General features: G+C 39.8%; 1 protein-coding gene across 1 annotated transcript; it reads left to right on the top strand.

Annotated features, from left to right (window-relative positions):
• Nucleotides 1–9084: 9084 nt before the first annotated feature.
• On the top strand, nucleotides 9085–13296 carry LOC138114557 (tubulin alpha-3 chain-like). The gene is made up of 5 exons (XM_069024129.1): nucleotides 9085–9195; nucleotides 10629–10851; nucleotides 11395–11543; nucleotides 11880–12560; nucleotides 12785–13296. Exons 1-5 carry the CDS (start codon nucleotides 9193–9195, stop codon nucleotides 13079–13081), a joined length of 1353 nt encoding a protein of 450 aa, XP_068880230.1. The 5' UTR covers nucleotides 9085–9192; the 3' UTR covers nucleotides 13082–13296.
• Nucleotides 13297–13572: the final 276 nt, after the last annotated feature.

Raw genomic sequence — 13572 nt, 5'->3', positions numbered from 1 at the left:
AACATTAAATATAAGGATCTATGAAATGCCAAGTTTGTGTTCTGCATTTTTCCAGCATGTTTTATCTATCTAGAGGTACAGTCCTACTAGTTCTCAGAGAATAGATACTTAAATCTACATAAACTGTAATAATGTCCTGTCTCTGATAAGTCTCGTGCAGTGGGCTCTCCTTGTCATGTCACCCACATACTGCAAGTTGTCTAAGAATTCTTCTAAGGACTCATTTCAGATTCTAAGAACCTCTGATGCCTACACACACTTAGAGACATCAAGCTGCAAGATAAAAGCCAAACAAGTTTTGTTTCTCCAATCTATGGTAGTAAGCAAAAGAGCAACAAATTATGTATTTGTCACTGCAAGATGAACATTCCTGGCAAGCTATATATGGCAAACTGTTCTAATATTAATCTCACTGTATGAGAACAACATGGTCTGGAGGAAAGATGTAGCCCAAACATACAGAAGTGTATTCCATTCTATTTTTGCTGTAGTCAAGAAAGACTGAAGTGTACTACTTTCACTCTTCTCTCATCAGTCCAGCACAGGAAAAGTGAATTGCAGTACTTCTATGATTTCTGCAGTATCTCATACAAAGGATACTGTATTTTACATTGGAAAATATTAAAAAGCCTAAGCCATAGAGAAACATCTGTATACTTGTGATATTCTCACATTAAAAGTTCGTATTTCTTCCTAAAGGTGAGAATTCTGCATCTATGATTGTATTTAAACAAACAAAATTTTAAAGGGGGGGAGGTCGGGGGGGGGGGCAGAGGGAGAAAGTAATCTATGGTTGGATAAATATTCCTGCCTTGCACTGTGGTATTACACCTCTCAGAGAAGGAATGCAGACCTCCAAGCTACAGTTCTACAATAAATCCACAGAATTTGAAAAACTGGTTACTCCACTGGTATTTCTGCTTCTTAAATCCTATTATTGCTGCTACTGCACTACAAGGAATGCTAATGCATGACTGAATCTCATTCGGCACTGATTATTCAAGTCGTAAAGGGTCATGTGGGCCCACTGCTCCTCCGTCAAATACACACAGTCAACCACTGCCCCTTGGGATGGTTACCCTCACAGGATGGCTACCAGCAGGATGATGCTGTTCAGTGGTGTATAAAGGCTGCAATTATATTTGGCCCAGGGTTGTTAGGTATAACTATAGACTGTAGATGACTCGGTGTTAACAATGCTTAGCTTATTTTCTTAGAACTGCTTGCCACAATATGATGAATTCATTATACCTCATTCATTATTTTCACAGATTAAAATTCTCTTGCAGTTTCCACAAGTATTCAGAGAATTGTTAAAAAAAAAAAAAAAGCAGCAGTCAGACTCGATGGCATTATGGTAGTGTAGATCCCTTCCAACTGAACGGGTCAATGCAGTACATACATAGACCATATTTCTGAAGATGCATTGTGATTCAAGAAAAAATTGTTTCACGGCAATTTCTCTATACTCTTACTCATACTTAATTTCTTTCATGTATTAAATAAATAGCTTTTGTCTTCATACTGTCAATATCACTGCCCTGATGTCCAGGCTAGTACCTTTCCTTTACTATTGGTGGTGACAGATGTCCAAGTCCAAAGCTAAACTATAATTTTGTTTCTTTCAAGTGCAGAATTTGTTTCAGTTTCCAACTGCCAAAAAACTTGGACATTACAGCAGAGGAGTAAATGGGGGGAAGGCAGGAAGTGAATAGAAAAAGCTTGATGTTGTACAGTGACACAGAACATGAACCAATTTTGCTAAGAATACCATTTTGCTATCAATAAAGGTAATTTGCATTTTTATTCCTTACAAATAATTTTGCATCTCTGAGTGCTTTAATGAAAGGAAAAAACTTTCTAAATTTAGGTATTACTAGTCTCCCATGACCACAAAAGGTAACCTCAGATGAATGTCTTAATTTATAAATAAATTCTCAACAATAACAAAAGAGACTAGAGCAGACAAGCACTACATTAAATATATACTGTTCCTCAAATTCCACTTTATGGCTTTTGAAGTCCATAAACAACAAATAGGAAACCTCATTCAAAAGTATCAGGAAGAAAGAAAGGTATGAAGAAGGAACAGATAGCATATGCTACACTGTAAGGTGAAGTACTATGACTGTTAGTAGTACTACTAGCATTCTTCCCACTCACAGTAAATAAATGGACAGCACAAAAATACAGAGTTGAAACAAGAAGATGCTAGGGAAAAAAAAGAAGAAAAGTCCTATTTGCCTTTTAACAGATAGTCATCTGTGTCATTCATTCTCAGACGGGATTTCCTTCTGCCTCTTAGGAAAACACCAAAGAAGCTTCACCTAGATTAAGCCATATCATTATGAACAACCCGTTACTCATGGGACCCATTAAAAACACTCGGAAAGCTGCTGTCAGATTTAATCCAACTCCACCCGCTTTCACAGACAAAAGCATTATAGTTCAGGACCCTGCTTGGTTGCTTTGGAAACAACAAATTGCTTCCATTCTTTTCTTCTGTGGCACTGATCCATCCAAATGAGTAAAGGCAAACCCCGATTCTCTAAAGAGAAAGTAAAAATGTTCAATTTAACAATCCATTTTCAGTGACAACAGGAAATAAATACAATAAAAGCCTAATCTCTGCTTTGAAATGTGTATGTAAAATTCTGTTTCCTTTAAGAGGTCTTTCTAAAACACCATAAAAACACATTTATTGAAAATAACATCAATTCTACTTACTTCAAGGGGTTTTCTATCAGTGACAAGAAAGTTGTAAGCTGAGAAACAACCAGACATTTAGCTGCTGGACTATCCCTCCGTAGTTCTACTGAAGCATGCATAAATACGTTTATCCGAAATCAAATAAAGCATTTATCCAAAATGAACTTATTCTGACTTGGCTGGAGTCCATTCCTACAGATGGCTTTGATAAAGTTCACATCAATTGAGAGAAATCACTGTTCAATAATACCTTTTAAATTAACTAATCTTGAATTCTGTGGGTAGGCTTCCTTTTAATTTCCATAGGAAACTAAGGGTTCAGCATTTTTAATGGTCACAAACTACAGGGTGATTGAGAGTGCTTTGGGAAAGAGGATTCACAGCCAATTTTCCAAACACACTTCACATTGTCAGAAGTCTGCAAGTCCCCTATCTCCAGGGTATATGGAAAATAGGAACAAAGTACTGGAACTTCAGAAAATAAGGCTTAAGCAGTGGACAGCCCCAAGGCAAGTGCTCTACCATAGCAATACTCAAGAAGCGAGAAAGGCTTCCCCCACAAATAGTGAGGCAAATAAGATATGCAAGACCCTTGGCTAGGTATGACAGGGGATAAGGAGGCACCAGAAGCTCTCTTGGAACCAGCATGAGAACAAAAGGACAAGGAATGGGATTTTGAGGCAGAAGAACACTGTTCGTTTTCTCAGTAAGGTTTAGCTATTAGGAGGTAAAGAACTAACTAGAGAATGCAAGTAACTGCACCAGCTAAAAAAGAAAATAATTAAAATCTTGATTTATTCTAGATCATAATGCCTGAAATGAGTTCTTAGGTCCCCACAAAAAGATTTTTAGGGAATAAATTTGTAACCAGCATGTGAAAGAACAATTTCTTCATAAAAAGTTAAAAACTTAATGTTTCAGAAAAGCCATCTCAAAACAAAAAGGTCAAAGTATGAGCAGGAAGATACAAATTCCGGCAGCAAATGAGAGTGAGGCAAAGAAAAATGATGTGGCAGACCTTGAGAAACAAGTCTACCAAGTAAAATAACAATATCACAATGTTTTTCCTGATAAGCATTGTATTGAACATATGCCCATTTAGTTTTCCCCTCTAGAGCAGAATATATATTGTTTAAATAAGATTTAAGAAAGAAGGATTTCTTTAGATTTTGTTTCCAAAAATAAATTAAGATTCCAATAAGTTTCAGTGGTTATAAATCTGCTCTATCTTCAGAAACTGAAACAAAAGGCAAAGCTCTTTACTAGAAGTTTTATTTAATTAACACACATCTACATACTGAACAATGACCAGCATCACATTACAACTGGTATTCTTTTTGTCTTGTTTCCCTGCTGCAAAATTTGCTTGTCATATGATTTTAGTACCCATTTTCTTCTGTGCTGGCTAGACATGCTGGACAGACTTCTAAACAATAACTTGAAGAATGTTATCCATATGCATAATACGTTCAGTATATTTACACAGTTATAGAGTATGCTCTACAAAACCATAATGAAAGCTAATAATGAAAGCTAAATAAAACACAATAGCACCTTTGAGCTAGATATCCACTCCTGATCAGGCTTCTTTCCATTACTGGAGCCTCTTTCCTCCTCTAGGGGACCGTTCCACTAAGTTGTCTACTTGAAGCTCACTCCTGCAGGGAGGGTGTTTGGCTATGAAAAAGCCCAAACAACATTAAAAGAAACATATTAAATCTAGTTATTTATAGTGAATGATAAATATCACCTTTACAAAGCACCTTTTATGCATTTATTATATTGATGTTCGTGTAAAAAAAATCCTCAAGGATTCATTCTTGTCCCACACTTTGTCATTTCTGACATGACAGTCAAAATATTTCATTTGCAAGAACATTAACATGACATGAACACTACACATTTTATAAATACTCAGCCTTCCTTAAAAGCGAAGTGGTCTTCTTTCTGAGCATATTTATATTGAAATAAATAGCTCAGAGTTTTAGAGCAAGGATATATTTGGGCTATGGGAGTGAGACTATTTAAAATATGAAAGAAATAAACCATCTTTCAAAGACAATATCTTTCTTAGTTACAAACAAAGAATGACCTTTTACCCTTTTTCTTCAAAGCCTGCACAGAAATAATAGCAGCCTGATGAAATATGCTTTGTCAGGACCAGACACGGGGTACCTTCTCTTTTTCCTCAACAGACACATGAAATGAGACATAATTTAACACCAAAAGCCTTTTTCTCTGAAGTATATTCTAGGTAAAGCAAAATTTATACAATAGCACTGTCATAGGACTACTCACAAAATTTAACAGAAGACTGTGTGCACTGTACAAATGGACAACTTTGTGAAGCAAAAATGACAGACGTGAAAAACTTCTGCCTAACAGAGCAACCCTTTAAAATTACAGAAATCTGACCACGGAACCAAGGCATCTTTAAAGAGGCTACAAAGCAGACCTCACAAAGCACATGAATACTGGGGGCTGCTAATCTGGAATGAGTCACTAGTCAATTAAAGAGACTGGCAGATATTTTAATTTATTGCAGCAGTAAAGGCATCCTTTTGAGAGACAGAATCTTAACACAAATTTGAAATAACAGTTTTCCAAATGTACTGAATGAATGAGCCATTCCTGATTTGGCAGTGAACGAATGAGCCATTCCTGATTTGGCAGCAAACCAAAAATCCTCCAGTGACAAGACAAAATAAATTAATTCTATTAAATGTGAAAAAAAGTCTTCTGGAAAAAAAAAAATCCTAACAGTGCTCATAAAAACTTTTTTCTTTTTTTTAAAAAAGCTCGCATCTTTCTGCATCCCTTATCCACTTTAGTACTGTAATTATAAACAAAACACAAAAGTCAGCTGAACAATGCCAACACAGGTACTGAAGACTAACGGTAAAAGCATATGAAAATGACAAGAAATGTCTCACAATGAACAGCTAGAAGAAGAAAAAATGTTTGAATGCATATCTGGCAAGCTTTTATAAGAATGCAGTTGATACACAAAGACATGAGATTTCTGTAGAGATCTTACTTCTGCATAGGATCTTTACTTACTTGCGCAACTCTAAATTTAGTCTCAACAGAAGACTGAAATGAAGGTCGTGTTAACTCTCAAGCTGTTAAGTACTAAGAAGTTTTTCCAATCTCGGTAAATGCTTTTAGGTTAGCATTAGAAAGATAAAACAACTGCCAAATTCGTAATACAATGACAGGCCAAACTTTTTACTCAGCAGTTTTGTGTTTGCAGCTTCACATTTCATGTCTCACTGATGATTTAATGCTGTCATTTGTATTAATAATGGCAACCATTATCTTGCCTGGAAGAATCATGTTTGAACCCGAGCTGCTTTGGGGAGAGGGTATGCAGTTTGTTGGTCTCCTTTGTTTTCAAGGTGATACCTAAAGTGCTTTCCCACGTTTTTTACTAGGAGAGATTTGCATTGTAGCCATTCAGGCACAGAAACTACCCAGCTCAGATGCAGTACTAGGACTAATACCTATCATGTGGAAACAGTGAATTCCGCAACGCTGGGATTTAGATGCATGTCAGAGTTTTGGCTAAAAGCTGCAAAAACCTCCTTGGTAATTGACTGAAATCAGGAATCATTTTGAAGGTAAGAAAGGCTTATTCACTCACTGTTTTAGAAACTTATGATAGTTCAAAAGAGCAGAATGCACACCCACCTCTGTTCAGGCTTCACTACTATGAAAGCAATCTATAGATAACATGGGGTTGGACAAAGGCAGTAGTTCTGGAGATTCCATGGTCCTTTCTATGCAAAACATAGTAAGTAATTGGACTTTACATTCAAGTAGTATATAATGATGATAATTTCATCACATCATAACCCAGTTTATTTCTTGCATGTTAAAAGCACCAGAAGGTTCAGTAGAGGCACTGACTGCTACAGACACATCAAGAACCTCTGCACTGGAAAAAGGCCTCTGCAAGTGCTCTTTCCTTCATTAGTTTCCCACAAATTTCTCAGGAACTCTATAGAGTGGGATAGCTGCATCAAAATTTTGTGTATGTGGCAATGGAACAATGTCAGTCCAGAAGCCAGACAGACCACACTTGCCACCTCTGTCTTCTTAGGTTGACTGACTATGCACAAGCAGGGACTAATCTATCCCTGCTTGTTCCTAATAAAGAACACCACCCAGGTTTGTGCTAACATTTGCAGCTCTATTCTGGCTGAAGAGGAGGCAGAACAATTCCCAAGAGTAAGTGCAGCAGCGCTGGATACAGATGGTGAGACTACCATGCCATTATATTGCCCTAGAAAGAAAAGGGCAAACAAAAAGGAAAAGTATAACTTAGAAGCACACAAGAAAAATAAATACTATGGTTTTCAAAAGAGCAGTTAAAGTATACTCATCCGCAAGTTTTTTCTGGATAGAGCCCAGAGAAGGGCCATAAAGATGGCCCACTGTCAAAATTTATCAGCTTGGAAAAAGGAGTGTAGACATGATTTTAATTCAACAGTCCACTTCCAATACACAGCTTTGGTCTCTTTTAAGCACAATAATATCTACGTGCATCACATCCCATAGAAGCAGTGAAGAGGCACCCAGCCATAAGGAGGCATACAACAGTGCACACTTTTACCCCAGGAGGAAGGAAAAAGTAAGGTAAGAACTACAGAACAAGCTTTTGAAAATACTGATGGACCTTACCATTGTTCAGTTTGACAGCTACTCTCTCCATAGATTGACTTCAGGCCAAGAGTTTTTAAAAGCCAGCTGATAACTGTTTGCACTCTTCACCATGATTTAAAAGAACAATAGCCAGATGGCCTTCTGGTGATAGCAGTTCATTGCTTTCGAATAGCTATTACGGTAACTTTTAACCATAGAATAACCAACTTGTTCATTTATGAGGACTTCAAAAATACACGGTTTACAAAACATATGTGCACAGTGTGTTATCACAGGAAGAGTCAATGATTCCAAGCAAACTGTGCGTTCTTCATCTGAACCAGAGCTCAGAACCAACTTAATTTTACTCGGTAATGCCTCACGCAATTCTTCAAGAGTTTTATCATTTGCAAATATAGAAACATACTTAAACCCAGAGATTTCCATACAGGAAGCACTCTGAGCGCTCATGCATCAAAACAGTTCAATTGATCAAAATGCAGTCAGAACACTTGATACACAATGAGGATATGGCCTACAATACATAAAAACACAAGCTGCCCCATACTACAGAAAATTCTGACCTACTATTTCAAAATATATTAAGAGTAATCTTACTTGGAAAAATGGTAATTACAACTTAAAAGTACCTCAACACAATGCCTAATAGGAATAAGCAATTTTCATATGGCAGCTGTTCAAGTAGCAACAATACTGTGGACGTGACACTATTTATAGTTAAGATTGCTTTCTATTTTAAGTAAAGAAATTCAAGTCATACTCAGTTAATAATTTAGCTCTAAATAATTACTGAACATTTTTCAAATAATTTTTTCATCCTGTATTCTTCAGGAAGATAAACAACAACCTTCTAAAAAAGATTCTGACCATATCTCATTGATCTTCCGGTATCCTGAAAAATCAACAAGGGTTTCCTTCTTGTTGTCTTAGAAAACCTGTAAATAACACTAATGTTCAAAGGGGTGAAGATGTTATATTTTGACCTATTTCTTTGGAATACCCTAGTGTTCTTATACTTCAAGAGCAATAAATTTCTTTATTTGGCACTTTGACATTCTCAGACAGTAATATTTCATTCTGAGCATGTAAGCAAAAAGGCACCTGTCTCCTCCCCCTTCCTCAGCTGGTTTGAGGAGTTAGTCACACAAATTCCAGAAGTGCCAAAGTGAATCTGCCTACTCAAAAGCAGGGAATGGAAAGTGTGCTCACTGCTCATGGAGTGGCACAGTAATGACAATACCACTCCAGTTTTGTATTTCTATCAAGTAAATCCCCACTGGGAAAGCAGATCTGTATCCTTTTACTATCGGGAGAGACTACAGGAAGTAGTACTTTTATATCATCATAACCAGTATAGATCACGTTTACATATTAAAACAGCTTAGCACTGTGGTACCACCTCATTTTTACTCAAAGCCTACGTAGCAAACCCCCGGCACCCCAGATGGCGTTTCCCGCCTCCAGAGGGCAGGACGCACACACCCAGCCCCGCCCCGTGCCGCTCAAGCCCCGCCCCTGGACACGCCCCCAACTGGTGGCAGTCTTCCCCCTCGCCGGGAGAAGAGCGCCCTCGGCCAATCAGAGACCTTCCCTCGCGCCCAATCCGCGCGGGTAATGGCCAATGGGAAGTCAGAAGCTGAGGAGAGGGGCCAATCAACGGTCTTCGCTCCTGCGTAGCCCACGCGGGTAAGGGCCAATGGAGAGCCAGCACTTGAGGCGAGGGGTTTGAGGCGGTTAACGGTCGGCAGTTGGTGTCGGTCAGTGGCGGCGACGGACGTTTTGTGGCGCAGCCGGAGTTCGTCATCTTAGCAAGGCACCATGGTGGGAGACGAGATCCTTGCGGCTGGGGGGGGGGAGAGGGCATTTGGAGACGGGATCCTTGTGGCTGCGGGGGGAGAAAGGGTGTTTGGGACCGCTTCTGCTGCGGCACCTCAGGGGATTTCATGACTCTACGTGCTGCGCCAGGACTCGCAGGCAGTCTCTGCTTGAAGTCACCGCGGTAGCTCTAAGGCAGAAGTGTTGGGGAGAAGGAGAGAAATTAGTGTAAAAGCATATTAACTTTAGAGGAGGCGGGGCATAGAAACCGGCCGATAGCTAGCAAGACGAGATATGTGCAAGGGAAGTCTGTTCGGAGCAGGCACCTCCCGCGCGAAGACGCGAGGGACGAACTAAAACCTGATCCGGAAGGCAGGGAGATAGCGGGAAAGAGCATGGTGGCCGCCGGCCGGATCTATCCGCCGTTTTTAGGCCGCCTTGGTGCGTGAAACCGTAGATGGCACGGCGCGCGCTCCTGCGACGGCGGCGGTGAGGGACGAGGCGGGTGGCGCGTGTCGGGAGCCTCTCCCTGAGTGTAGCCAATCAGAGGAGGAGGTGTGGCCGGCGACGGTGAGGGGCAGAGCGGACCACTCGCTGGGCATAGCCAATCAGGAGCGGGTGCAGCCGGCGGCGTGAGGGGTCGCGCGGGCGGCTCGAGACTCGTGCCGGATCTGCGGGGGTGGAGCGGAGACTGCGGAGTTTGATGAAGCTACCAAGGAAACGGGGAAGAGCAGCCCAGACACCTTGCTTTTTCTTTCCCATCTCTGCTTTTTTCTAGAGACACTCTAACAGTAAACTAGAAAAGCAGCTTATTTCCATCTCAGGTGTAAGACAATTGACGTATTGGGAGATTAAACATACATGGCACAGTTGCTTAGAATCAAAGGAGCGAGCTAAAAGGGGGCAGATTACAATCGATTGGGACTCTTAAGACGATTTCACATAGGAATATGTACGAAAAAAATATGTACGAATTGCTAGGGCCTAGATAGTGCTATGCTTATTATACAGGAAAATGTAGTGAATGGTCCTGTGCAGGAAAGATTATTGCTACAGTTACCCAGTACGTGGTCTGGTAACAAGTCAAGGAAATTGGGGGGATATTATCTAAAGAGGTCTTCCAAAGACTAAAACAAGGTGAAAAAGAGACTAGGCTGAATATTAAAGAGGGAATATATATGCAGCATTTTAAGGAATAATGAATTTGTATTCACCTATGTGTGCATAGAAACTGTGTTGTCTTTAGGATCTTCCAATATTCTCAAAGTCAGTGCAGGTCAGCTAAGGTGAGTAGTGTCTTGCCAGCAGCAGACAACTTGTTCTCTTAAATTGTCACTTAAGAGCAAACAGGGAATATTGTAGAAAAGGAAGATCATAGAAAGTACAACCCATGGGCAGGTAGCCCCATGTCTCATTATCATTCTCTTTTTACTTTGCAGCGTGAATGCATATCCATCCATGTTGGTCAGGCTGGTGTTCAGATTGGCAATGCATGTTGGGAATTGTATTGTCTTGAACATGGGATCCAGCCTGATGGTCAAGTGCCTAGTGATAATACTATGGGACGTGGAGATGATTCATTTAACACTTTCTTCAGTGAGACGGGAGCCGGTAAACATGTTCCAAGAGCAGTGTTTGTTGACCTAGAGCCAACCGTAGTTGGTATGTACCCAACATTAAAGCTCTTAAGTGAAAAAGTGAGGATCCTTTACAGATTCCCCACTGTCTTACTTTGTTTCTATAGAACACTATAGATTTTATAACGTGTGTCTGGATGCTGTTTTGACATTTGAGGTTATTGTTATTTGGAAGAAATTACATAATGGTCTACAGGTACATTGTACCAATATCTGGAAAACAAGAGAACTTCTTTACGATCTGGATCATCTGTCCAGACTGCTGCACTGCATACAGAGTTTTGTTTGAGTGCTGTCCAGTATCATGTCTGTACCTGTAATGTAGTTTTCTGAGTGATCTGTGTGTTCATTGAGTACAAATACTGCTTTGTGTGTCCCTGATGTTTACCCTGAAACAAAGGGGCAGAAGTGGTGCCAACTTCTTAAGACTAGTCAGACAAAGCTGTGTGTAGTCAGAGATGTTGTCTACACTCTTTTGACACATGTGCTTTGTGTGTAGTCACTAGGCAGCACACACAGAACTGAACAGATCAAGCTTATGATGAGGTATTGTGGGTTTTTTTTGTAGATGAAGTGCGTACAGGCACGTATAGGCAGTTATTCCATCCTGAGCAGCTCATTACTGGAAAAGAAGATGCAGCCAATAATTATGCCAGAGGCCATTATACCATTGGAAAAGAGATCGTTGATCTAGTGCTAGACCGCATTCGCAAACTGGTAAGGATTCATGCTGCAAGTTAGTATTTAAAATAATTGATGCAGCTCTATAGCTAGCTATATTGATGGTTTGCTGGTTTTTTGTTAAGAATTTTATGCATAGTTAATTGTTAAAAACAAAATAAACCTTTTATTTCCTTGCCTGCCCTGGGCCCCCTTTAAATAAAAATTCAATCAGTTAAATCAGGGCCTTTCAAGAGCACTGGTTTTTTTATTATAACAATGTAAAACTAGCTAACTTATGACAGAAATTATTTTGAATGATTATTTTAATACTGATTTCTCCAAAACCAGCAATAACTCTTTTTTCTCTCATTTTTTTTCACCTCATTATAGGCTGATCTATGCACAGGGCTGCAAGGCTTCCTTATCTTTCATAGTTTTGGAGGAGGCACTGGTTCAGGGTTTGCATCACTGCTCATGGAAAGGCTGTCTGTTGACTATGGCAAGAAATCTAAGCTGGAGTTTGCAATTTATCCAGCACCACAAGTTTCCACTGCTGTAGTGGAACCCTACAACTCAATTCTAACTACCCACACAACATTAGAGCATTCAGACTGTGCCTTTATGGTAGATAATGAAGCCATTTACGATATATGTCGTCGTAACCTGGACATTGGCCGTCCTACTTACACAAATTTAAACCGATTAATTGGGCAAATTGTTTCATCCATCACAGCCTCACTGCGTTTTGATGGAGCCCTCAATGTAGATCTGACAGAATTTCAAACTAACCTGGTTCCATACCCACGAATCCATTTCCCCTTGGTAACATATGCCCCTATCATCTCTGCTGAAAAAGCATATCATGAGCAGTTATCTGTGGCTGAAATTACCCATGCATGTTTTGAACCAGCCAACCAGATGGTCAAATGTGACCCTCGCCATGGCAAGTACATGGCCTGCTGCATGTTATACAGAGGTGATGTTGTGCCCAAAGATGTCAATGCAGCCATTGCCACTATCAAGACTAAACGTACCATTCAGTTTGTGGATTGGTGCCCAACTGGATTCAAGGTATGTAGCCTTTTAAGTGCTCAATACCTAAATGATTAGGAATTGTGTAGTCTTCAGAGGTGACAGTCATACTACAATGTTGTAATCTCCCTGTTAAATATTTTGATAAAGTGCAAAATAACTAAGCTATTTTATTTGTAATCATGGTGATTTTTGATTGTTAACAGAAATGAGTCTTTAAGCCTTAGCACTGCTAAGGAAAGTTCTCATTTGTTTTCTTGAAGGTGGGCATTAACTACCAGCCTCCAACTGTGGTGCCAGGTGCTGACCTTGCCAAGGTGCAGCGGGCTGTGTGTATGCTGAGCAACACAACTGCTATTGCAGAAGCATGGGCTCGGCTCGACCACAAATTTGATCTCATGTATACTAAGCGTGCCTTTGTGCATTGGTATGTTGGGGAAGGGATGGAGGAAGGAGAATTTTCTGAAGCCCGGGAAGACCTGGCTGCCCTTGAGAAAGATTATGAAGAAGTTGGCCTAGACTCGGTAGAAGCAGAGGCTGAAGAAGGAGATGAATATTGAGAAAACTAAAGCCTGGAAAAATGTATTTACCAAAAAAAAAAATTGCAGAACCCTGTTTGTTTTCAAATGTGTTTCTAAATAAAGTTCCAGAGATTATACTGCTGCTTTTTCTTCTTCACTATTAATGTGTGTATTCATGAGGGAAGGACCATTTGAGATGGCAGGTTTTGCTAGTGGATCTGTTACCTGCTTTAAAAGTGCATGGTAATTTTTACCTTCCTACATTGGCCTAGTAAAAAAAAAAAAAATTAATATCCTTTACCAGTATGGTCACATGAATAAAGCTTTAGAGACAGATTGGAAGCAGCTCTATCATGGGACACTTGGCTTATGTAAAAAGTGCTGACCCCGTTGGTTAGAGCATGGTGCTAACAACACCAAGGTTGTGGTTTCAATCCCCATAAGGCCATTCAGCTGAGAGTTGGACTTAGTGATCCTTGTGGATCCCTTACAAGTGGGACTATTCTGTGAAATAACTAGGCTTTTGTTTG

Source organism: Aphelocoma coerulescens, chromosome 9 (genome assembly GCF_041296385.1).
Source record: "Aphelocoma coerulescens isolate FSJ_1873_10779 chromosome 9, UR_Acoe_1.0, whole genome shotgun sequence".
In the NCBI taxonomy this organism is placed as follows: Eukaryota; Metazoa; Chordata; class Aves; order Passeriformes; family Corvidae; genus Aphelocoma; species Aphelocoma coerulescens.
The sequence above is the reverse complement of the archived record's forward strand: the minus strand, read 5'-3'. Positions and strand labels throughout refer to the sequence as shown.

Coding starts and splice junctions, on each gene's coding strand:
- LOC138114557 (XM_069024129.1), top strand. Junction 10,852..11,394: donor CCTAGAGCCAACCGTAGTTG/GTATGTACCCAA, acceptor TTTTTTTTGTAG/ATGAAGTGCGTACAGGCACG. Junction 12,561..12,784: donor GGTGCCCAACTGGATTCAAG/GTATGTAGCCTT, acceptor GTTTTCTTGAAG/GTGGGCATTAACTACCAGCC.